This window comes from Hypanus sabinus, chromosome 3 (assembly GCF_030144855.1).
Source record: "Hypanus sabinus isolate sHypSab1 chromosome 3, sHypSab1.hap1, whole genome shotgun sequence".
Classification (NCBI taxonomy): Eukaryota; Metazoa; Chordata; class Chondrichthyes; order Myliobatiformes; family Dasyatidae; genus Hypanus; species Hypanus sabinus.
Window position 1 is genome coordinate 105,045,358 of NC_082708.1, and position 25,739 is coordinate 105,071,096.

Below are 25,739 nucleotides of genomic sequence, written 5' to 3' on the forward strand. Positions count from 1 at the left end.
CCCTTGTTTATTGGCCCACTGCATAAGAAAGGTTGAGGGGCCCCTGCTGTAGAGTTTAGCAGTTTTTATTTTGTTTTATTATTCATTTACTTATACTTGAGCTTAAAATAGAAGATGAAGCAGATGTTAGTGCGAACTTACTACATTGTGCATACTAACAGCCGGTTAATCCACTGGCAACCCAGGTCTCGATGATGGACTAGTCTATAGGCATAGTGCTCAGGAAGGATTAGTGAAGGGGTTGGGTGGGAATTGGAAATGGTTTACTATTGTCACATGTACCAAGGTGCAGTGAAAAGCTTGTGGTGTATACTGATCATGCAGTTCACGGCGCACTGGGGTAGTGCAAGATAAAACAATAACAGAACTCAGAGTAAAGTGCAGTGCAAGCAGACGAGAAGTTGCAAGGTCAGAACAGGGTATACTCAATAGACTTATGACTAGAGGTTGGCCTCGAATCTTTGTTGTATGTGCTTTCAGAGTTTTTTGCATCTTCTGGCCAATGGAAGACTGAAGAAGAGAGAATATCTGGGGTTGGTGGTGGTCTTTGATTATGCTGTCTGCTTTACTGAGACAGTATCTATTGACAGGAGGCTGGTTTCCACGATGTACCAAGCTGTGGCCTCCGCTCTCTGCAGGTTCCTGAGATCACATGCAGAGCAGTTGTCATACCAAACTAGAATGCTTTCCACGGTGCATTGAGAAAAATTGGAAAAGGTTGACAGGGACGTGCCAGGTTTCTTTAGCCTACTGAGGAAGTAGAGTCAGTGTGTTTCCTTGACTGGCATGTGGTTGGACCAGGACAGGCTGTTGATAATTTTCATTCCTAGGGACTTGAATTCCTCAACCCCGCTTGACCTCACTGCAGTTGATGTAAACAGGAGCACGTGCACTTCTCCCCTTCCTGGTCACTGACCAACTCTTATGATTTGCAGACATCCTGGGAAAGGTTGTTGACATGATACGATATTAAGCTCTCTATCTCTTTCCTGTACTCCGAGACGGGGCTACTTCAATTGTATCATCTGCAAACGTATAGCAAAATCTGGCCACGCTGTCATGAGTGTATAGAGATTAGAGTAGGAGGCACAAGCATTGAGAAAAATTGTGGCAGAAGTGTGTATGTAGGAAAGTATATGGTCATGCACTTTGATAGAAGGAATGAAAGAGTAGACTATTTTCTAGGCAGGGATCAAATTCAGAAATTGGAAGTGTGAAGGGACTTGGTAGTCCTTGTGCAAGATTCCCTAAAGGTTAAGTTGGTAATACTTGAAAAGTGAGTTGGTAATAAGGAAGGAAAATGTAGTGTTAGTACTCATTTTGAGATGACTAGAATGTAAGGCTGTAACGCTGAGGCTTTATAAGGCATTGGTCAGACCACACTTGGAGTATTGTGAACATTTCTGGGCTCCATATTTAATAAAGGATATGATGGCATTGGAGAAGGTTCAGAGCACGTTCACAAAAATGTTTCCAGGAATCAAGGGTTAACATATGAGGAACGTTTGATGTCTCTGGACTTGCACCCACTGGAGTTTTGGAAAAATACCAAATATTGAAAGGCTTAGATAGAGTTAACATGGAAAGGATGTTTCCAATAGTGGGAGACGCTAGGACCAGCTTCAGAATATAAGGTGTCCCTTTAGAAAAAAGATGAGGAATTTAGCCAGAGGGTGGTGAATCTTTGAAACTCATTGCCACAAACAACTGTGGAAGCCATATATTTAAAGAAGATGTTAATAGGTTCTTGATTAGTAAGGGTGTCAAAGGTTATGGAGAGAAGGCAGGAGAATGGGGTTGAGAGGGAAACTAAATCAGCCATGACTGAATGGCCTAATTCTGTTCCAAAGTCTTGTGGTTTACATTGCTGCAGGCCCTCACTGATGGTGGTCTGTTGGCCAGGAAGTCAGGGATCCAGTTGTAGAGGGAGGTGTTGACTCCCACATCTCAAGCCTGATGATGAGTATGCATGGTTAGTATTGAAGGTGAAGATGTAGTTAATTAACAATATTGTGACATGGGTATCTTTACTGTTCAGATGCCCCAGAGATAAATGTAGGACCAGGGGGATGTCCATCCTAGACCTGTTTTGACAGTAGTTGAATTGCATTGGGTTGAAGTTGTCTGGGAGACTGGAGAGAGTGCTCGCCAAGACCAACTTCTTGAAACACTTCATGGGGGTGGATGTCAGAGACACTGTTATTAAGTAGTCATTAAGGCATATTACCTTGTTTTAACTACTGGGATGATAGTGGTGGGAATCTCAGAAGCAGGGTGAGTTTAAGAATGTCTGGAAACACGCCCGCCAGTTGACCTGCACAGAATGGAAGGACGTGGCTAGGAACACCACCTGAGCCTGATCCTAGATCCACAACGGTGACTGGGTTCAGGTGTACTGGAGGCAGACACACCAGTCCCTTCGTGCTCAACTGATGGCTTGTTTGGCATCTAATTTTGGGCAGTTTATGTCTCTTGGCATCTTTGATAGCTTTATGGCAGTCATATCTTGATTTCTCGTACAGGTCAAAGTCACCTGATTTGAAAGCTTCAGTCCTAGACTTTAGTAGAGAGTGGAACTCCCTGTTCATCCATGATTTCCAGTTTGGGAACGCCTGGATTCTTCTCTTTGGTGCATAGTCCTCAACACACTTCATGATAAAGTCTGTGATGATGGTAACATACTTGTCCAAGCTGTCATCTGTGTGTTTGAAAATGGACCTGACTACCGACTCAAAAAAGTTCAGTAGGAGCTTCTCCTGTGCCCTCCTTCCCCTTCCCGCCACCACCTTATTCTAGCATCGTTCTCCTTCTTTGCTGTTCTGATAAAGGGTCTCGGCCTGATGACAGGTCCATCCCATAGTTGATGCCTGACCTGCTGAGTTCCTCCAGCACTTTGTGTGTTGACATAGATTATAGAAACTCATCAATTTCATCATACCAACTCTGTATTGGATCCTCCTGTTTCAGCTTCTGTTTGTATGCATGGAGGAGCACAGCCTTGTGACCTGATTTACCAAAGTATGCAGGTGGGGGTGGCCCATTAGGCAATTTTGATAGTGAGGTGATATTGTTCGATATTTGAATGACTTTTATGTCTGTCTCTCTAATTGTGTATGATACACTTCCTCTTCAGAATCTGGAAATGTTAGGTTTAGTTGTCAAGCATAAAACTGTTGACAAACATTTAGTGGAAGTGCTGAACTTTCTATGTAATGTTAAGGCAAGAGAACATAAAAGATGCTATTTTGAAGAAAGTGGTCAGTTGTCTCCAACTTAACTCTCCTGCCCCTTGCTCCATCTGCCTCTTTTTTCCCCCTCCACCCACATTTACCACCCACCTGTCTCTACCTCTCAACTGTACCCCTTCCTATCTACATGGCTCAACCTGCCTCTTATCCTTCCTCCTTTTCAGTCCACCAATCACTTCAGGCTCCTGCCTCTCCCCTCTCAACTCTGATGCAGGGTTTCAACTCTAAGCTTCAACAATTCTTTTCCCTCCTAGAGATGCTGTTTGTAGGGATTCCCAACTTTTTTATATCATAGACTGAGGGGTCTGTGGATGCCAGATTGGGAACCCCTGCTCCAGATGATTATTTCATAATCAAGTTGCTCTTTGTGAGCATTGTATGAACATTGGCACTCAATTCATCCACTGCATATTCATTAGGACTGTTTAATTTTAATTGTCATTTTCTTTGCCATTTACCGATTAATTATCTGCTTCTATTTAAGTAGCCTTTATATACGTGACAGGTTTAATAGTTATACAAAGTGTAATTTTGGAAAACTGAGCATTAAGTGTGTAATATTTTCTCATTAAATTTAGTGAGAATTTAAATTACATTTGATGAGAATGTTAATTTTACAGCAGTATTGATATGTTGAATTGGATTGTGTTTATCCTATGCATAGAATTTTCTTACCTTGATGTGTAACAGTTGCTGTCTTTAAGCTAGGACCACCCCCCCCCCCCCCACATCACTGTTATGTTCCTGTTCTTGTTCTATGCCTCATTCCTGACTTCTGAAAGAACCTTGGATTTAAACAGTAGGCTCCAGCAGGTACAAAGTGCTTCGGGATGCACTGAAAGCAGAAAAGGCAAGAGATCCATAATGATTGAATCTACAGCCGGTATCAACTACAACTCATCTTTCACCAGCAGAGGGCAGAACAGGAACATGTACTAAAATTAGGAAGTGGACTTCTAAAAAATAAAACATTACAAAAGAAATTAGGATGCGGATTTTTAAAAAATAAAACATACCAAAAGTTTTGCTGATTGTTTTTCAGTGAGATGACATGTAATCTTAATGTATAAACTCTTTTTCTGGGTCTGTACTTGTAAGGGAACTCACCTTGTCCATTCACATTTTTTTAAAAAGCTGGACTCCGTTATGAATGTGTATTCAGCTTTTTTTTTCAGTTTATTGCACCCAAATTTCCTGGCAGTATAATGACAGTTTAAAGGCATGTCATAACAGTGCTTAAAAATAAATGCCCAGCAATTCATGGTTCGGAAGCAACACGCTGATGGTGACAAAACTCGAAATTGCTGGATGATCTGTGACAGATCAGTACTGTGCCTCGCAGAAACTAAAACACACTGCTAACCTCCTGATATATGGAAGCAAAATTGTGGTGTTTGTCAGTAAATTCTCTGCAGAAAGGGTATTGGGCTCCTTTCATTTGTAATTAAATGATAATCATCTGCACAAGCTGCATTAAGAATGCAAGATAAAGTAGTTTTCTTAATTGAGTAAATTGATCCGTTGCAATTCTTTTCTCTCTACAACCCATCTCCCTTCAATTAGTTTGCAAGTAATTTCCATAAGTAATTTAAAAAAGAGAATAGTATTACAAAAACTTCCTTATTCATACAGCCTGCCTATACATAAATAACACACAAGAGAAAATCTGCAGGTGCTGGAAATCCAAACAACACACACAAAATGCTGGAGGAACACATAACACCAGGCAGCATCTATGGAAAAAAGTACAGTCAATATTTTTGGCCGAAACCCTTTGCAGAACTGCACCCTCTAGTCTTGCTGAAGGGTCTCGGCCCAAAACATGAACCGTACTTTTTTCCATAGATGTTGCCTGGCCTGCTGAGTTCCTCCAGCGTTTTGTGTGATACCTGTAATTCATTTGGTTTGCAAGTTTAATACAAAACATTGTTCTATGTGTAGTTCAGGGGTGGGCAAACTTTTTGACTTGAGGGCCACAAAGGGTTCTAAAATTTGACAGGGGGCCGGACCAGGAGCAGATGGACGGAGTGTTTTGGTAATACACCTCATAAGAGAAAATAAAATATCATGGGATATGTAGAAAACATGTGCTTTAATTTCAATTGAAAATGAACAAATGCATTACAACAAAATATCTGTCTTTGAAGTCCCATGGTATTTAGCTATTTATTGAAAAGACTTTTAAAATACTGAAAATTAAATGAATAAAATACAGCTTTTTTAATAGTAACAGTTATTATTTTAAAGCACTGAAAATTCTGTTATCCTTCAAGATATTATCATCATCACTCTCCTCCTGACTGTCTTTATTTCAAAAACGGTAGGAGATGCAGGTCTACTTGTCCTGCTCCTTCTTATTCAATTGTCCCCTGTGCCAAAACTCAACAACGACCCGCACAATGACAGAACAATGAGAGCGCGCCAGTATGCGGAGCGTGTTTTTTATTTTGAGAACGTACGTGCACCTGCGCACTACTCATGTCCATCACTTAACAGAAATGACATGTAACATGTAAGGCTTATTGAAAAAAATATTTTCAAATGCATTTTTTACATACCACAACGAAGAAACTTATTTTTAATTTCAGTGGGAACAGTGTTGTTGGTCTCCCTTTTTAGCCAGCGCATCAAAGTCTGGATTTAGTTTTGTTGTGGCGATTCTCAGGATGGATCTGAGGTGTTGGTCAGTTAACTTGGATCTGTGGTTGGCTTTGTTGATGTTCATGACGCTGAACGCCTGTTCACACAAATAGGTCGAGCCGAACAACGCCAGCATTTTCTGTGCCGTCCTCCGGAGGTTTGGAAACACCTCTTTACCAAGTGAAGCATAAAAGTCATTCAGTTTAAGAGAGTTGAACTTCTCTTTTAAGACGGGGTCAGACTGAAGGTCGATCAGTTCCAGCTGTAGCTCCTCTGGTGCTGTTTCAGGATCTTGTGACGGGACAGGCCACCAACTGAAGTGACTTGTCAATTTTTTCAAAATCAGAAAAGCGACGGCAGAATTCTCTGTGCAGCGCATCCAGTGACTCGCTGTATTTTTTCACATTTGCGCCGGCCTCTTCCAGCATGGCTAGTGTGGGAAAATGAGTGAATAACTTATTTGAAATTTGCCTGTAGAGAAAAGCCAGCTTGGATTTAAAGGCTTTCACGTTTGTGTACATGTCATGCACAAACTGATCCTTCCCCTGTAGCTTCACGTTCAGTTCATTCATGTGTGAAAATATATCCACAGCAAACGCAAAGTCACAAAGCCAGCTCTTGCTGCTCAGCTCAGGAAATTCGCCGGCCTTCCTCAGTAACTCCAAAAATGCACCGATCTCCTCTTTGAGCTCCCATACTCGTTGAAGCACTTTGCCCAAACTTAACCAGCGGACACGGGAGTGATAAAGTAGGTCCTGGTGATCCGCATCAGTTTCCTCCAGGAACGTGATGAACTGACGGTGCTGAAGTCCCCTTGCACGTATAAAGTTGACAAGTTTTACGACAGGATTCACAACATGATTCAGCTGTAATACCGATTTACATAGAGATTCCTGGTGGATGATGCAGTGAAGGAAAATAACATCCTGGTCAGGATTTTCATCTTTCACTTTATTCTGTATTCTCCTCAGCAGGCCGACATTTTCCCCGTCAAATTAGGAGATCCATCTGTGGTGACGTTGATAAGTTTACTCCAAGGGAGCTTCATATTTTCGATGACAGCAGACACCCGGTCATATAAGTCCTCTCCCCGTGTTTTTCCTTTCAGAGACTCCATTGTCAAAAACTCCTCCGTTATTTCAAAAGTATTGTTAATTCCTCGGATAAAAATGAGGAGCTGAGCAGTGTCTTTTACATCGTTGCTTTCATCCAGTGCTAATGAATATAACGTGAACGACTCTGCCTTTTTATTTAAGTCGCTGGTTATATCTTCATCTATCAGTTCCACACGGCGAGTCACTGTCCTGCGTGATAAACTGATTTTTTCAAATTTGTCTTTGCTCTCCGGACACAATACACCTGCTGTCTCCACCATACATTCTTTTAAAAACTCGCCTTCAGACAGAGGCTTGCTGGCCTTTGCTAATTTGAATGACAGCATAAAACTCGCCTTGGTACTTGACTCATGAATGGCAGTTTGACGGTGAAAAAAATTTTGTTGAGCCTGTAAGTTAGCTGCCAACCTCTGAGCATTAGCTTCCCGTTCTTTCGTTGACTGGTCGCTAGCATAGTTGGCATGTTTTGTGGCAAAGTGACGGCTGATATTATATTCTTTAAAAACCGCCACAGTCTCTTGGCATATCAGGCATACAGCAGTTGATCTGTGTTCGGTAAAAAGATATTTAGTTGTCCACTCCTTATTAAACACCCGACATTCTCTATCCACTTTTCTTTTCTTAGCTCCACTCATCTTTACAGAAGGGGTGAGGTGTTGTAGCGGTGTGCTACACGCAGCGCTAAAATTATGACACGGAGTCGGTAACTGCAGTCGAAGGAAAAAACTTTATCCGAAATCCCCAGCCTCACTTTTAAGCATCCCTCAACCTGCCCCCCGTGGCGCAGAGGCTCCAAAGCTCTGTGCTCGCAAATCCCCGCAGGCTATTTCCCTTAGCCGGAACGCTGGCTAATTGTGAGGTGGTTCGGATATGCCAGGAAATGGGTCGCCACAAGGTTACAAAGTAAAGCGCAAATGTGGAGTAATACGCTGCACCTCAACAAAGGTCAATGTATATAGAGTGCGTCATCTATTGGGAAAACGCCAGAATTGTGGGGAAAAAACGTTAACAAGGTTTATTAATATAATTTCATCAAGTTCTGCGGGCCGGATTAAAAAGCTTAACGGGCCGCATATGACCCGCGGGCCGTAGTTTGCCCATGCCTGGTGTAGTTCAATGATGAATATCCTTTATATGATTTTCAAGCTGATACTTCAAAGCTTTGCAATTCATTCCTTAGCTATTACTGGTTAAATTGAAGGACTATTGGTTGAATGTCCTAGATCCCCAATTCCAATATTAAAGTGCACGTCTAATGGTTTGACTGAATTTTGAGAAGAAAAATGATGAATTGTCCCAATGTACAGTACCTTTGGGACAGCTAATGCAAATAGGTTCCCACCACTTTGCAGAGTGTCGATTTACCCAGTTTGTCCCCAGTAGCTGTGTAACTGATTTCTGATCGGCAGAGCGTTCCTGGGGAAGCGCACTGAACCATCAAGTGCTGATGAAGGTTCCTCAGCTCAGTGAAGAATGCCAGGGAGATGTTAGTAAAGGAATGCTGAAGAATGGTGTGGTCCAGGTTGCAGGAGTTCATGGCGAGGGATGCACTGAAGCTCGGTGCAGCCAATGCTAAGGTGCTGTAGGGAAAGGCCACAATATACTCTCCTTCTACATGGAGGGGTGAAAGGGCTACCACTTCAAGGAGCTGAAAGAGGGACAAAGTGCTATGTTTGTGGGTTTTTTTTCTTTAAAGTTGATACTACTGAATGTAATGAACACAAATGTAAAGTTCATGGTTTGCACCATTTCTTCCTCTATCTATTTTTTTAATCATGAGGTAAGTCTGTTTTTGGGGGGTTGGTGTGGGGGAAAGAAATAAATGCCAAGAAGTGCTTAAGTTGTTTAAGTAACAGCCAGGTCTGTTTGGTAGCAACTGATGTTGGAAAAGGTTAAATCCGGCATGATCATACACCATGGAAGCAGCTCCGCTAAACAAACAGACCATGTTAGCCAAAATTCTTATCTAACCATTTGTCCATATCTTTCTAAACCTCTCCTGCCCACGTACCTTTAAAATGTTAATATACCTGTTTCAAACTCTTCTGCCAACTCATTTCATTAAATAGACCACCTTCTGGGTGAAACTCAGATTTCTATTTAAAAAAATCTCTCCTCTCTCACTCTAAACTTATGTCCTTCAGTACCAGATTCCATAACATAGAAAAAGACTGTGTGCTTTCACCAGATTTATGCCCCTTATGATTTATACACCTTTATAACATCACTTGTCATTCTCCAACGTTCCAAGTTCTAGATTTTGCCAGACCTGGTTTTAAAAGAAAAGACTGTGTTCATTCATTGTATCTACACTTGTTATGATTTTATGCACTTCCAAAGGTTCACCTGTCATTCTACAATCCACTCAGTCTCTCAAATGACTGGATTGGATGAAGTGCATTAACCAATCAGCTGTGTACCGACTTGATCTCAACTAGCCTTTGTAAGAATATGTATTGCATAATTTCAAGCAAAATGTTCAACCTTAATGTTCATTGCACACTTTCCAGATCTTCAGTCTGCAGAGCTCACACTTGTGTCCAAGATCACGAGCCCAAGCATAATCTTGGTTAGTTCTCAGAATGAGGTTTATTATCACCAGCATGTGTCGTGAAATTTGTTAACTTAGCAACGGCAGTTCAATGCAATACATAATATCGAAGAAGAAGAAGAAAAAATAATAAATAAGTAAATCATTTACAGTATATGCATATTGAATAGATTAAAAATAGTGCAAAAAACATATACTAAAAAAGTGAGGTAGTGTTCAGGGGTTCAATGTCCATTTAGGAATTGGATGGCAGAGGGGAAGAAGCTGTTCCTGAATCGCTGAGTGTGTGCCTTCAGGCTTCTGTACCTCCTACCTGATGGTAACAGTAAGAAAAGGGCATGCCCTGGGTGCTGGAGGTCCTTAATAATGGTTGATGCCTTTCTGAGACACTGATGTCCTGGGTACTTTGTAGGCCAGTACCCAAGATGGAGCAAACTAAACTTACAACCCTCTGCAGCTTCTTTCGGTCCTGTGTAGTAGCCCCTCCATACCAGTCAGTGATGCAGCCTGTCAGAATGCTCTCCACAGTACAACTATAGAAGTTTTTGAGTGGATCTGTTGACATAACAAATCTCTTCAAACTCCTAATAAAGAATAGTTGCTGTCATGCCGTCTTTATAACTGCATCGATATGTTGGGTCCGGGTTAGGTCTTCAGAGATTTTGACACCCAGGAATTTGAAACTGAAAGTTTTCTAAGGAAAACTCATTTTTTTGTGTAATCTGAAGAACAGCTTTTCCTTTCTCAGCATGGTAAGGAAGTGCACTAAGTCTCTTTGTCACACAAATCAGAGACCCATTTTCAATTTCTGCTCAATCCAACTCGATTTCCAGTTGGGTCAGTACAATGCATGTCACTGCTACAAGGCTGAGGAGGGGAGCAATCTGTGTGAGACCATGGTGTGATTCACAAATGGAGGAATTGGAATGTGGATTTTAATAAATAAAGGGTGCTCACTATGTGGAAAATCCTGAAACATTTTGACATGCTTGGCATTGCACCCACCAGAATTCATCATCTGCAGGATGAGCACTGGAGAAGAGCAATAAAGTTTATTAATCTAATTCTTTACTGACTTGGATACCATTTTGCATTCACCGTTGATCCCATATGAGAGATGCAGCATCAGAGATCGCTGTAAGTATCTGTATTCTTCGTCTTTCAGGCTAAGTGATAAATGTTTTTTATTTATTTAGAAATTACTTATGCACTTTGTTTGATTTAATCTTGATTAGAAGTACAGTGAAATCTTTGCACAGGGTTCCTTTGTTACTGCTGCAGGGACACATGTTCAATCCTGCCCTTAAGTACTGCTTTTGTGAATTATCTCTGTGAGCACAAAGATTTCTTCCACAAGTTCCAGTTTCTTTCCTAAGTGCAAAGATGCGCTGGCTGGTACGTTAACTGGCTACTGTAAACTGCCCTGCTCTAGCTGGTGGAAAGAAGGATCAAAGGCATTTATACATGAGGCTAAGTTACAGGGGTAGAGGGAAGTCGAGAGAAGGGGCATGGAACTGATGGGATTACTCTGTGGGGGATGGAATGGAACCAATGGGCCAAATGATCTTCTCTGTTCTGATACATTAATACATGTGTAACATGTTATGTCGTAATTAAGAAGGCCTTGTAAGAAAAATATCACATCAGAGGCATTGACTTAAGTGGTAGGTGTTTGAATGTAAGAAAGCCAAAAACCAGGAGTGGGTAGAGCAATGCCAGAGATGGGGGTGGACGGCATGATGTGAGCCTGTGGAAGTTTTGCTGGCTGCTACTCTCTCCTTGCAAAGAGAAGAGTTATCAGGACCATCACAGAGACTGCTGAGCAAGCCTCCAGGAGGCTATATATCAAGAGGTGTGACTCGTGGACCGATGCTGCTGGGACACAAGCCAGGGCCTGATCAACCCTGGCTGGCTTGTTTGGGTGAGGGTGTCTTGTGTTGAAAGACCCGAAACACCCAGTGATCTTGCGTTACATCAGTGATTATGTGTCCCAGTGCATCCTGGGATGTATCTCAACATCATAGTCTTCTGCAGTATTTCATCACTTGTTACTGTCACTTATTTATTCTAAACTATTTGTATTATTTTAATTCAGCTTTTCTAACATATAGAAATGTTAAATTCATTTTAGCAATTTATTTCTGTATTGTGCATAAGCTCGTGATTTCAAAGGCAAAACAAGTGAATCTGCTGATGCTGGAAATAAATAAAAACACAAAATGCTGGCAGAACTCAGCAGCCCAGACAGCATCTATGGGATGAGGTAGTGACAATGTTTCGGGCCAAAACCCTTCATCGGCCTGAAACGTTGTCACTACCTCCTCCCATAGATGCTGTCTGGCCTGCTGAGTTCTGCCAGCATTTTGTTTTTATTTAGCTCTTGTGATTTAATTTTTTTCCACAATATACTAATGTCAACTAAATTGTAATTGTTTGACAGCCAATTAGTACCTTTTAAGAATGATATGTAAATCTAATTAACTGCAATTTGTGTAACAAATATAACTAAGATAATATAATTGTAAACAGCCCCAAGCACAGATTATTTAGTCTTGGCCAATGAAACGATATCCTTCTAAGTATGCTGAGCTGAAAACTGAGCTCTTGCCGGGGATACCTGAAGGTTATATGACCTACAAATCTCAGCTAATCCCCTGTAATCCTCTGTTACCGGTCTGAAGCCATCACATATCGAAACAGAAGATGCATCGAAATAAGGACTAAAAGCTCTATTTCGTACCTAGTTTTGGTGACTTTGAATTATGTATTTTATTACTGTCTTTTTATTGTTGGCTACTATTTGTGAAGAATTATCTTCCTTCTGCCCTTCCCAATGTACCTGCATTTTCCACAGTAGAAGTGATGGCACTGGGATTAGGTAAGTCAATTAGATAGATAAAAATATGTTGTGCCATAACTAGACGATGAGTTGTGAAGTGCAAAGCAGAACAATACATTCTGATTTCAGTGTTTTTAAAATAGTTGTTAAAAGCCGTTTTTAAAAAATCCAGTGATTTAGATGGAAGACCTTTTCTTAATGCCGTACAATTATGTTAAATTACACTTAATCTTCCATCATTAGCAAAGTGCCGGTGAATATTTTCTAACACGTGCTTGATTGTGAACATTGGTAATTGTTGACAAAATTCCAATAAGCCAAATGTATGTTCCGAATCTAAGGTCTATTGAAAGCATGTTATAGGTTTTTAGCCACGAAAATGAGTAACACGAGTGTCTCAAGGCTGAGCCTAATACTGCAGAGGCTTTTTGTTAAAAAGCTTGCCTGTTGTAATGGAAGTTGTTGGCCATACTAGTCAATGCAATTATGTACGTATGGATATAGAATACGAAAATGGGTGGAGTGGGTGTGTCATTGTAAAGTTGAATGAAACATCAGTTAGGTTGCAGTCAGTCTATTCATTTAGAGTGCACAGAATGGGCCCTTCAGGCACTTTGAGCCACAATGCCCCAGCCACCCCTGAAAACCCCAACTTAACTCTAACCCAATCAGGGGACAATTTACAACAACCAATTAATATCTCTCATCTGTGCGAGAAAGCTGGAGCACCAGGGAAATCCCACGCAATCCACAGGGTGGACAAACTCCTTCAGAGGATGCTGGGATTGAACTTCGAACTCTAACGCCCTGAGCTGTACTAATGTTTCACCCAGTTCTGCTCATCGTACGACGGGGAAGTTGTAAGGAGCAGAGAGAACTTGCATCGAGATTGCCAAGGCTGGAGAATTTTAGTTGTACAGTGAGGTCGGTCAGGATGATGTTTTCTTTTCAATAACGAGGACTGTGATGGAAGTGCAATGAGGTGTACACAGCTGTAAGAAATCCAGTCAGTGCACAGCGACAAAAACAATATTCTGTAGATGATGGGAATTGGAAATAATACCACACATTGCTGGGAATGCTCGCCAGATCAGGCAAAGTACTGTAAAAGGGGACAGAAACGATTGTTATTGTTTCCTGATATGAGCTTTGACAAGAAATGTTAACTCCTGTTTTTTCTTGCCAGAGGATCTGTCTGAATACTTTCTGATTTCAGTTTTGATATAAAAGTAATTTTGTGCTTCTCTTGGTTGGTCAATAATTTGAAGGCTTGTGCTTCATCAAAGGGAAGTTCCAGATTTTTCTTTCACCCAATATATGAGAAATAGGAGCAGGAATAGACCATCCGGCCCATCGAGCCTGCCTCACTATTCAATAAGATCATGGCTGATCTGTCTGTAAACTCAGCTCCATCTACCTGCCTTTCCCCATAACCCTTCATTCCCTTACTATGTAAAAATCTATCTAATTGTTTCTTAAATGTATTTAGTGAAGAAGCCTCAACTGCTTCCCTGGGCAGAAAATTCCACAGATTCACCACTCTCTGGGAAAAACAATTTCTCCTGCTCTCCATCCTAAATCTTCTCCACTGAATCTTGAGGCAATGCCCCCTATGTTGTGACTTCTTCTATAATTTGCCTCCTGAAAGGTGATTGAGGCAGGATCTTCCACCATTATCAAAATGTAGCTGAATAAATATATCAACATTCCAGATTGAAAAATGGCTGTGGGATTTACATAAAACGTCACTTTTTTGACTATATAATGCAAGTGAAGGGTCTCCTCTCTATACTATGCGATAGATTAATATGATTTCTAATGCATGTTGTTTATGTCCTATTATTCAGTGTAAGAATATTGGGTGTTTTTGATTTGCGTTTTTAGCTGGTTCTGCACAACCTGTTCTGTTCCTGTGCTGCACTCTTCTATGTTCTAACTCTGCTCTTGATGCCGTAAAATTGGGAGACAATAAAAATGATGATTAATTACAAATACATTTACATTATTCTGTGTTTTATATCTGAAGGAAATAAGCTGTTAAAGAATAAGGTGCAAAGCTGGGTATAGAGAAAACCTAATGAAAAAAAAATCATGAGAGATTCCTAGCAGGGAACATCTATATCGCTACATCAGTCCAGAAGGGTGGCATTTCCGGGATGCCGGGCTGTCTGGAACACACCAGTGTGCTGACTCAGCTCATCTGAGAGGCCAGAGAGAACAAGGGCAACCCGTCAGTGTTCTGGCTCGACTTGGCAAATGCATATGGCTCCGTTCTGCACAAGCTGGTGCAGCTCATACTGACGAAGCATCACGTCCCCAGCAGAATCAGAGACCTTATCGCTGATTATTACAGCAGCTACGGGATGAGGGAACCTTCAGGAGCAATTACATCGAGCTGGCACAAGGTGGAGATCGGCATCATCACAGGGTGCACTATCTCAGTGACCGTTCTCCCTAGCCATCAACATGCTCACTAAGTCTGCTGAACCCGAGTGCAGAGGGCCCAGAATGAATTCCGCTCAATGGCAACCACCCGTCAGGGCGTTCATGGACGACCTCACAGTCACCACAGAATCAGTCCCCGGCTGCCGGTGGACTCTGCAGGGGCTCGAAAAGCTGGTGGAGTGGGCCCGGATGCGTTTCAAAGCAGCCAAATCAAGATCAATGATGCTGAGCAAAGGCAAGGTGGAGAACAAGTTCCAGTTCAGCATCGCAGGCACAGCCATCCCAACCATCACAGGAAAGCCAGTCAAGTACTTCGGGAAGGTTTTTGACAGCTTTCTAAGGGACCTGACATCCAATCAGGCAATCTGCACTGAGTTGGATGGCTGGCTAAAATCTGTGGATGAGTCTGGCCTACCTGGGAAGTTCAAAGCCTGGGTGTATCAGCATGGCATTCTTCCCAGAATCCTGTGGCCCCTCCTCGTCTATGCAGTTCCGTTCTCAACAGTCGAAACCTTAGGGAGGAGGGTTGGCAAGCATATCAGGAGATGGCTAGAGCTGTCAAAGAGCCTGAGCAGCATCGCACTCTATGGACACCACAACAAACTGCAACGGCCCTTCAAATCCCTGGTGGAGGAATTCAAGGTAACAAGAGCCAGGGAAGTGGTACAGTACAGGGACTAGGTGGCTACAGCAGGGATCCAAGTGAGGACTGGCAGGAAGCTGTTCAGGGAGCAGAGGAAAGGCTGTGTCACAGGAGGCTGGTGGGAGTGGTCACAGGAGGCAGAGCTGGGCCAGGATCCTTTCCAACTCCTCAAATGGACACCATCGGAGAGAAGGAAAGGCATCGCCTAGTTCAGGAGGAGGTGAGAGCAGCAGTGGAGGAGAGGAGAACCTACAAGGCAGTGGGAATGAAGCAACAGGGAGCTTGGACAAGTTGGGAGATTGCAGTTGAGAGGAAAGTGACCTGGGCTGAGCTTTGGAAAGCCAAGCCACACCGCATCCAGTTTCTCATCCAGGCAGTGTACGATGTGCTTCCAAGCCCATCAAACCTGCACTCATGGGGCAAAGCAGTGTCATCAGCTTTGTTCCAAGCGAGGAACCCTTGAGTACATCCTCAGCAGCTGCACAAGGGCACTTGGTGAGGGACGGTACCAATGGAGGCATGATCAGGTCCTGAAGACCACTGCTGAAGCCATCAGCACAGGAGTCGAGAGGGCGAAGTGGTCCCGACCCTCCAAGCAGACCATTGCCTTTGTCAGAGCTGGGGAGCAGCCAATACCCATCAAAAGAACATCTGCAGGTGTCCTGACCTCTGCAAGGGACTGGCAGCTGTTGGTGGACCTCGAAAGGCAGCTGAAATTCCCCAACCATATTGCACCTGGAGGAGGGTGTATGATGTTGAAAGACCCAAGACACCCGATGACTCCAGGAATATCACTGAAGATGTGTCCAGAGGCATCAGTAGATGTATGCACACAGCTGCTGAATATAAAAAGATTCAAAGGTTCAATTTAATGTCAGAGAAAAGTATACAATATACATCCTGAAATGCTTTATCTTTGCAACAATCCATGAAAACAGAGAAGTGCCCCAAATAATGAATGACAGTTAAATGTTAGAACCTCAAAGTCCCCACCAGCTCCCCCCTCCCACGCATAAGCTGCAGCTAGCAGCAATCCCCCCTCCCTCCCACCAGCAAATAAAAGCATTGGCACCACCACCGAATACTCAAGTGTGAGCAAAGCAACAGCAGAGACACAGACTTTGTGTTTCACCCGGTATTCCACATACTGCAGGCTCTCTCTCTCCCTAGTAAGGGAGAAAGAGGTGTCTCTGTTTTCCCAGTGAGCAGGGAGACATAACAAACAACCTGCTGGTTTATGATGTTAAAAGTCTGTTACATTGCTTTTTTCTTGTGTACCTGAAGATCACAAAGATCCCGGGTCTCCAGGCACACAGCAGATATCCTGACTAACCCAATGACACACAAGTCTCCTGTTGTGACAACAACCCTCGATCCGCCCATCTCCAGAGCCCCGAGATCTTAGGCTTCCGAATCTGAGCCAGACTCTTAGGCCGAGCCTTTGGCGTGCTGAACAACGGCCAGTTATGGCACCCTGACAGCAGGTCCCACAAAGAACCGTAGTCAGCGTGTAACTCCAGGTCAGGGTCTTCAAAGCTCCTGGAAATTAGAACCTGGAGCAATTAGGAAAAACAAACAAACAAATTAGATAGATAAATGATAAATAGATAAATAAGCCAGTTAATAAATTAATAAATAAATAAAATTGGTATTGAAGAAATTAATGAGACTGAAAGATGACAAATTCCTAGGAAATGGTGTCCCGCATCCTGGCTTTTACAAGGAAATGACTATGGAGACAGTCTATGCAAAGTTGTTATTTTCAGAAATCCTGTATATTCTATGAGAGCTCTCGAAAGAGTCAAATGTGTAGCTAAAAGCTACTATTTAAGAAAGAAGGGAGAAAGAAATTTGTGAAAACATCAGTTAGCCCACTAGCAGTATTGGGGAAATTACTGCAATCAGTTATTAAGAAGGCTACAGCTACTTGGAAAATAATAGGATTAGGCAGAGTCAATTTGGTTTAATGAAAAGCAATTCATATTTAATGTTTCTTTCTTTTGAGCTTGCAACTCACACAATAGATAAAGGGGGAAACCACTCAATGGGTACTATCTGGGCTTTCAGAATGTCTTCAATACGTGACGTTTAAGAAATTATTAAACTCAATTGGTATAGGGGTGATATCATGTTTGGGTCAAAGTCTGTTCAATGGACAGAAACTAAGGAATAGGAATGAATGTATTAATTTCACATTGTCAAACTCTGATCAGTGGACTGCCAAGTAGGTTGGTGCTGGGGCTTCAGCTGTTCATAATACAAGTCAATGATTAGGATGAGAAGGTAAATTGAAATGTATCCCAGTGTGCTGATGTTTGGTGGCAATGTGGGTTATGTGTTGGGAGGGAGACCAGAGAGTGCAAGGATAGAGGTTTGTGCATTTGCTTGAGTTCCCCTCATTTTTATAATCATAGTGAACTAAAGCATAAAATTGATTCCAAATCATGCAGAAATCTTATCTGCCAACAGTTTTGTATTTTGTTTTAGGAAAAATAGTTTGTTATTGTAAATAGCACTTTGAAATAGTTTTCCTAATTTCTGAAGAAAACCTTATGCTCTTAAAGAAGTACTTAAGACCATATATAGGAGCAGAATTAGGCCATTTGGCCCTTTGAATCAGCTCTACCATTCCATCATGGCTGATCCAATTTCTCAGTCCCAGTTTCCTGCCTTCTACCCGTATCACTTCATGCCCTGTTCAATCAAGAATCTATCAACCTTTGCCTTAAATATGCATAAAGACTTGGCTTCCACAGCTTCCCATGGCAAAGAATTCCACTGATTCACCAATCTCTGGCTAAAGAACTTTCTCTTCACCTCTGTTCTAAAAGTACACCCCTCTATTCTGATCCTATCTCCTTTGGTCTTAAACTCTCCCACCATAGGAAACACCCTCTCCACATCCACTCTATCGAGACCTTTCACCATTTGACAGGTTTCAATGAGGTTACCCCTCATTCTTCTGAATTCTAGTGAAAACAGGCCCGGAGCCATCAAGTGCTCTTCATGTGACAAGCCATTCTATCCTGGAATCATTTTTGTGATCCTCTTTAGAACCTTCTCCAGTTCCAGCACATCCTTTCAAAGATAAGGGCCCAAAACCGCTCACAGTACTCCAAGTGAGACCTCATCAGTTATTAAGTCTCAGCATTACATGAATTAATTCTATTAAAGGGTTATACAATAGAAAAAAAAATGTGAATTTTTATTTTAAAGATACACGGTAATAGTAAAATATTATTAAAGAAGATGGAGGCAAAAGATAGGCAGTAAGTCTTTATTATTAAATAGAGGGTAAAATTCTATGGTTTATAAAAAGGCAGAAGCTGACAAATACATCAGCACCACATTAAAATCTTTCCCTTTAGTAGCTTATGAAGGTTTTAAAGTGAAACAACATGAATATCCAGATAAAGAGGAGTAAAGCAAATAACTTTGTTTTTACAGGTCCACGTTATGCAACGACCCAGATATGTCTGAAATTCCTGTCAATGTGCCAGTGGACACTGTTAAACTTCGAGTGGAGAAGACTGTTGTCCGGCGACTTCCACGTGAAGCATTTTATTACCTTGTGGATTTAAGATATCTTTGGTTAACATATAATGCCATTAACACCATAGATCCTCGTAGCTTTTATAATTTAAAAGAACTCCATGAATTGCGCCTCGATGGAAATGTACTGTCAACTTTTCCCTGGGATTCACTACTGGAAATGCCAAACCTTCGAACCCTTGACCTGCACAACAACAGGCTGTCAAGTATTCCTGCAAAAGCAGCTCAATATCTCAAAAATATAACTAATATCAACATTTCCAGCAACAACCTGACCACCCTGCCTTCTGACCTGATGGACCTCTGGCCAGCTTTTCCAACACACCAAATGTTCGACGAAGTTCCACTCCGGAGAGTTATTCTGGGTATGGCTACTGATTACTGCAGTTTGATATCCATTAAGGGGGTCAAATGTTGGTGCATCTCCTTGTCTGCTGCTTATTGGATCCACTGTAGAATTCATTGGTCATATCCCAATGAAAGGGTCTGGATACAGTTCCCATCCAGCCCTTAGCTTTCTACCAGGAAGGTCTGATGTGCAGTGCCACTCTCAGCAGAAGTGAATGGCTTGGATTGCCAATGGTTTCTGTCCCCAAACTCATTGCTACTGTTACCAAACGTAGTCAATGTCTTGGACTTCCATAAATATTAAAACTCACCTGGGCCCACTTACAAAATAATCTCACCCAAAACTGCAGCTCATTGATTAAGTTTTGAATGTTTTTCTCTGCTCTGACACCTTATTATTGTACTTATTGGGAAATGTGAGTAAAGTTGTTGGCTTTATTCCATTATGAAATATCATCTTAGCTGTGAACGGTGCTCTGTTCTGCATTTTATGATTTGTCATTCCTAAAGTCATGAAGATTTTCTTCATGGAGAGCGTGTTCAGTAATTGGAATGGATTTCCGGACAAATCATGAAGATAAAAGTCTTGAATGGAGCGTAGAAACAAACCAACCTAAAGTTGGAAGAATTGAGGGTTCCTTTGGTTGGATGAACTATTAGATGCTAAGTGGTTTTCCTTAACTACCATATTTCATTGTTTCGTAAAAAGATGAGGCAGGTAACTACCAATGGATTCTATGGCTGCTGTTCTGATACCCCTTCATGTACCATCTGGTTTCCTCAACTACAAAAGCCTCTCAAAACCAGTGAAAATTGGGAATGTGGGAATTCAAATTATTGGAAGGCTCTGACCCTGTCCTGCATCCTCCTTGACCACATGCAGAAACTTAACTCCTTATCTATTATATTCAGTTCAACCAGCTGAGCTGTGTGAGTCCCCGTCTAATTTGCAGCCTCCACCATTTACATTGAAACACCCTGAAAAGGCAGTTTTCATCTCCATTGTATTCAATTTTACTTGAAATGACTACATAATAAACCAATTACATTCCATTTAGTGCTTGGTTGTTGAGTAACTGTTGTGGAATAAATATTCTGAATGACTTTATTGGAAGACCTGTACAAAGCTTTTGAGATTTACTAATTGCAGTAACTGAAGCTGTGTAAGGAAAACTGCATTATTTTCCTGAATATCCAACTCATCTCCATGGGCTGTATCCCCTACCTGTTCCCACTTCCTGGAACTCAGTTCTCCAACTTGGCTGCTACAGACCTCAAAGTTTGTTACCTGTCCACCGAGCATCAGGTCCCAGACATAACTCTTTCTGCAGTAGACCCTGAGAACTTAAACAATCATGTCCTTTGACTAGACCAAGGAAATCGATAGCACTAAGAGATGTTTGGAGAAAAGTTACTGAATTAGAGCATTCACATGATTAATACCGTGATGTATTTGTTTATAAAAAATATAGTGTTTATGTAGTTTCGGCTATTGTCCAGCCACAAAAACACCAAGCCGTGACAAGCTGACTTTTTCAAAATTTTGAAAGTAATAAAAGTAAATATTAGTTTTCTTCAATCTTATATGTTAAAAGTGCAGTCACAATTATTTGAAGTTCGTCCAGAAGTGTAAGTAATGCCTTGGCAACAGAAAATAAAGCATCCACGGGTTAAGTAGTAGGATGGAATTTCTGGAAAGGGAAATAATAAATCTGTAACACCAAAGATTATGCAACTCTACTGAAGGATTTTTTGTGTGAACTTGCAGGGTCTGGGTTTGAACGAAGATCTTTAGTACATTTGAGAAAATCCACATAATCATTTCTTAAACATAATGGCCTAACATATCCTCTTTTTTAGGTTTCCAAGACAATCCATGGTTCTGTGATTGTCGAATATCAAAGTTAATTGAACTCTCTAAGTCGGAAGAAACGCTGGTCGTCCTCATGGATTCTCTGGTGATCTGCAGTGGGCCTGAAGATATTGCTGGAATCCTGCTCCAGCGTGTCGAGCTTGACCAGTGCATCAAACCATCAGTCATGACTTCAGCAACCAAAATTACGTCACCACTTGGAAGCAACGTTTTACTCCGATGTGACTCAACTGGATATCCCACCCCATTACTCGTCTGGTTCCGGGCAGATGGCTTACCAGTTAATAATACAGGTAATGCTTTCTGCTTCTTGTTGTGTCAAACACTTGGTAGCAATTCCAAAGTACTGCACAGCAATGTGACACCAATCCACACAAGGGGAAGAGTGCTTAAAAAGAGAAAGCATTAGAAATGCAAGTTTTGAGAGGAAGTTCCAAAGTTTATAAAGCTGGGAAGCATGGTGTGTTGTGAGGTGGATGCAGAGAGACAGATCTGATGAATGAGTCTGGAATAAAATGCCTGTAATGTGTCTTCATTACTGATTCACATCTCTGCAACTAAGATCAGCGTACAGGATTGCGGTACATTTAGTCATACGACCATTCTTGTGAAGAGACTGCTCCATGGATGGATAAAAGTGGAAAAGGAGCTAGATTTGATCTGCAAGGCTGAAGTTATCTTTACTGTGGCATTAAATGTTTCAATGTAATCAATACGCTGCTCACTCCTTGCTCCTTTCTAGTCTTTTATCCAGTTAAGGAAATAACATTTTTGACCAGACTGCCTTGATTTATTTTATTCTTTAGTTTTATCACCATTGGCTTAGGATTGTTTTTAAGTTGGAAATTAATTAGATGAAATCATATGATTCTGGTGCAGGAAAATCTAAATGTTGGCTTATTAATAAATTATTTCCCATTTTGATCCATTTGAATTTAATTATGACAGAAATACTAAGATTGGTGGAAGATAATTTTCCAATTAAAATCTATTGTATTGGGTAATATTATAGTGTATTAATTAATTTGCTCATTATATTTAAAATATTGTTTCCTTTAGTCATTCAAGAATCACCAGCAGATGGGGTCCGATGGTCAATAATAAGTTTAATGGGAATTTCCTATAAGGATGCTGGTGACTACAGATGTAGGGCGAAAAATCTGGCAGGAACCTCAGAAGCATCTATCACTCTCACAGTTGTAGGAACCGTTACCACAGCTCGCCCACTAAGGAGGAATTTTATAAACAAACCAACTGCAGAGAGAAATAATTCAATTCGAGTGAATGTGGAAGAACAAACGGGAAGCTTGTCAACAGAAGCTTCGTCACCCATGCCCACCACGACAGGAGCTAAGCAAGAGGCGACTCCTGTCGAGCAAGCTAAGGCGATGGCGGACGAGAAGAAGCTTACTGAGGTACAAGTACAGGGAAACTCAAAGAAAGTAACTCAGCAAGTGGATGAAAACAAGAAAGAAAGTGTATCCATGAATACAACAGCAACATTAAAGCGGAATGTTATGATTAAAAATCTCCGTGTTATCAGTGAGACAGATCAGAAAGTCCTGGTCAGCTGGAAAGCTACCAATTACAAAAGTGGTACACCATTAAATGTACTCTACTCAAAGTATGGCGAAAAAGATATACAGAAAATCCTTATTGATCCTAACAAAAGCAAAATCTCTATAGGTGGATTGACACCCAACACAAAATACACCATTTGTATCTGCCCAGAGGGAATTCAGCCCAAGCGAGAACAATGTGCCATTTTCTCAACTGAAGGAGAAATCAGCATAGACAGCCATCAATCTTTGCTGATTATTATCGGTATTAGTGTGGCGTGTGTTTCTGGAGTGGGAATAGTTTTTGCGTTGTGCTCTGTCATCATGAAAGGTCACTGCAAAAAGAAAGAGCCAGCAGAACATGAGCTAATTAAAGATTCTTATATACAGTTTGAAACACTTTCCCTCAAACCAGAGCCAAAAATGAGAGGGAATAAACTGTGGACCCATCGAGATACTGAATCCCAAAGACTATTGCTGTGCTCAAGATCCAGCACTGATTCAGAGATCACCTTCAAAAGTGACAGTTCTAGGTCTGAGTACCTTTGCTGACTTGTGAAGCTCCAGCGTACAGTGAGAAAAGGATCCTTAAAGTCTATATAAGACGTGGTTTATTTCTATAACATCCCAGTTTTTCAAAATACGTGAAGAGTTTCACATTGAATGCAAAGCTTTATAATAAAATTGTAATAAACTTGCTTTTGTCTGTTGTGATTGTCATCCAAATTGGATGTGTTGGAAGTTGGAAACACTCCTCCAGTTCGGATGTTGGCGTCTTTGATTTTTAAACAGGATCAGCTCACTCCTGAAGGATAAGTGCCAGTGATCTAAGCTTCCAACCAAGAAAGAGAATGCAGAGTTGGAAACTTGTAATGTAAATATAACTGATATTTCCTAAGTTGCTGTAGGTGCATCTCTTTGGTATATTGCCTAGAATATGATGCTGGCCAGTTGTTAATGTAGCTCCTGGCCAATGCCCAATAATCCTTTATCATTCTATCATCTGATTGATTTCAATGGAGGCCAGTCTAACAATTGGAGAGTTCAGAATGAACTAAGCTGGCAAAGTCAAATCTCAACTCTTACATACATTTCTGGCCCTAGCGTATTTGCTTTCTGGGTACAGGGTATGAGATTTAAAAGAAAATGGGAATGAGGAAATCAGCTTCTCCTAACATTCAAACACAAGGAAGTCTGCAGATGCTGGAAATCCAAACCAACACACGCAAAATGCTGGAGGAACTCAGCAGGTCGGGCAGCATCTGTGGGAAAGGGTGAACCATCGAGATCCTTCATCAGGACTGAGAAGGAAAGGGAAAGGTGCCAGAATAAGAAGGTGGGAGGAGGGGAAGGAGGCTAGGAGGCTCGCTGCAAAGTGATAGGTGAAGCCAGGTGGGTGGGAAAAGTCAAGGGCTGGAGAAGAAGGAATCTGATAGGAGAGGAGAGTGGACAATGGGAGAAAGGGAAGGAGGAGGGGACCCAGGAAGAAGTATGTACTTCACATTTTTATTTTCTCTTATCAAATTTCTTCGCAATAAATTCTCTAAAATAATTTGGATCCCTGAATATCACTTTATCATGAAATATGTAACAATTCCCCTGTAGATAAAGCATGCAGAAGTGCCCACAGCATATTCTCCAAATAAGACCAACCTTTCATTTCACATGTTGCCACTTTCCAGATTTTCCAAGTACATCTGATCCTGAGAAGACTTTACTTCCAAGTGGAATTATTTGTTCTCAGTAAACAGGTAGATTACATTCATTTTTTTCTGTCAATAGCCTCAGGGCAAATGTTAATTTCCTGGTGTCACATAATGGTCTTCCAGGAGCCTTTCTAATTGGCCCTTCCTGTCACAATGACGTCTGTTACTGTTAGAATCAGAATCAGGTTTAATATCACTCCCATAGGTCGTGAAATCTGTTGACTTTGTGGCAGCAGTACAAAGCAACGATAATAACAATAGAAAAATCTGTGAATTACAGCGTACATATATATTAAATAGTTAAATTAATTAAGTAGTCCAAAAATAGAAATAAGATAATAATGAGGTAATGTTCAAGGATTCAATGGATTTGCCTCACAGTTACCAGGTTGGGAACTGTCCCCAGCAATGTAATGCTGACAATATTAGTATGCACATATATATAAAAGTTAAATTAAATAAGTAGTGTAAAAAGAAAAGATGCTGAGGTAGTGTTCATGGGTTCAATGTCCATTCAGAAGACAGAAGTGAACAAGCTGTTCCTGAATCATTAAGTGTGTGTCTTCAGGCCCTGTACCTCCTCCCTGATGGTAGCAAGAGAAGAGGGCTTGACCTGGGTGATGGGGCCCTTACTGATGGATACTGTCTTTTTCAGGCATCACTCCTTGAAGATGTCCTGGATGCCACAGAGGCTAGTGCCCATGATGGAGCTGGCTAAGTTTACGACTTTCTGCAGCTTGCTTCAATCCCATGCGGTAGCCACCCACCCCACCCCACCCCACCCCACCCCACCCCACCCCACCAGACAGTGATGCAGGCAGTTTGAATGCTCTCCATGGTACATCTGTAGAAATTTGCGAGTGTGTTTGGTGCCTCAGTTTGACCATCTCTGGCAGAGATAAAAGGGAAATGTAATAAAGATAAAGAAAAGAGGCATTAAAAAATCAGAAAGAAAAGGGGAACAGTAATACAATGACAACGTGAGATGGAGGTAAGATCAAGGACAGTGTTACCAGGAGAAGGTGATGGTTAACAATGTGACACGAGCAGGAGCTGCTCGTTGAGTACATGCAGGTTTGCAGCGTAGAAGTTTGGAAGAGACAAGCAGGTAAATGCTGGTATGAGTGAAATTAATGAGGAACAATAAATTATTCCAATTTTGGCACTGAAGAGAGAAAACCCCGCAGAAGGTGAGTGATTCTTTGACAAATCAATTTACT

The 25,739-nt window shown here is 41.4% G+C and overlaps 1 protein-coding gene across 1 annotated transcript; it reads left to right on the forward strand.

Moving 5' to 3' along the window:
• The first annotated feature begins 8,778 nt into the window (after positions 1-8,778).
• Positions 8,779-23,427, forward strand: LOC132390925 (leucine-rich repeat, immunoglobulin-like domain and transmembrane domain-containing protein 3). The gene is made up of 6 exons (XM_059963460.1): positions 8,779-8,783; positions 9,514-9,572; positions 12,363-12,432; positions 18,929-19,398; positions 21,242-21,547; positions 22,314-23,427. Exons 1-6 carry the CDS (start codon positions 8,779-8,781, stop codon positions 23,363-23,365), a joined length of 1,962 nt encoding a protein of 653 aa, XP_059819443.1. The 3' UTR covers positions 23,366-23,427.
• Positions 23,428-25,739: the final 2,312 nt, after the last annotated feature.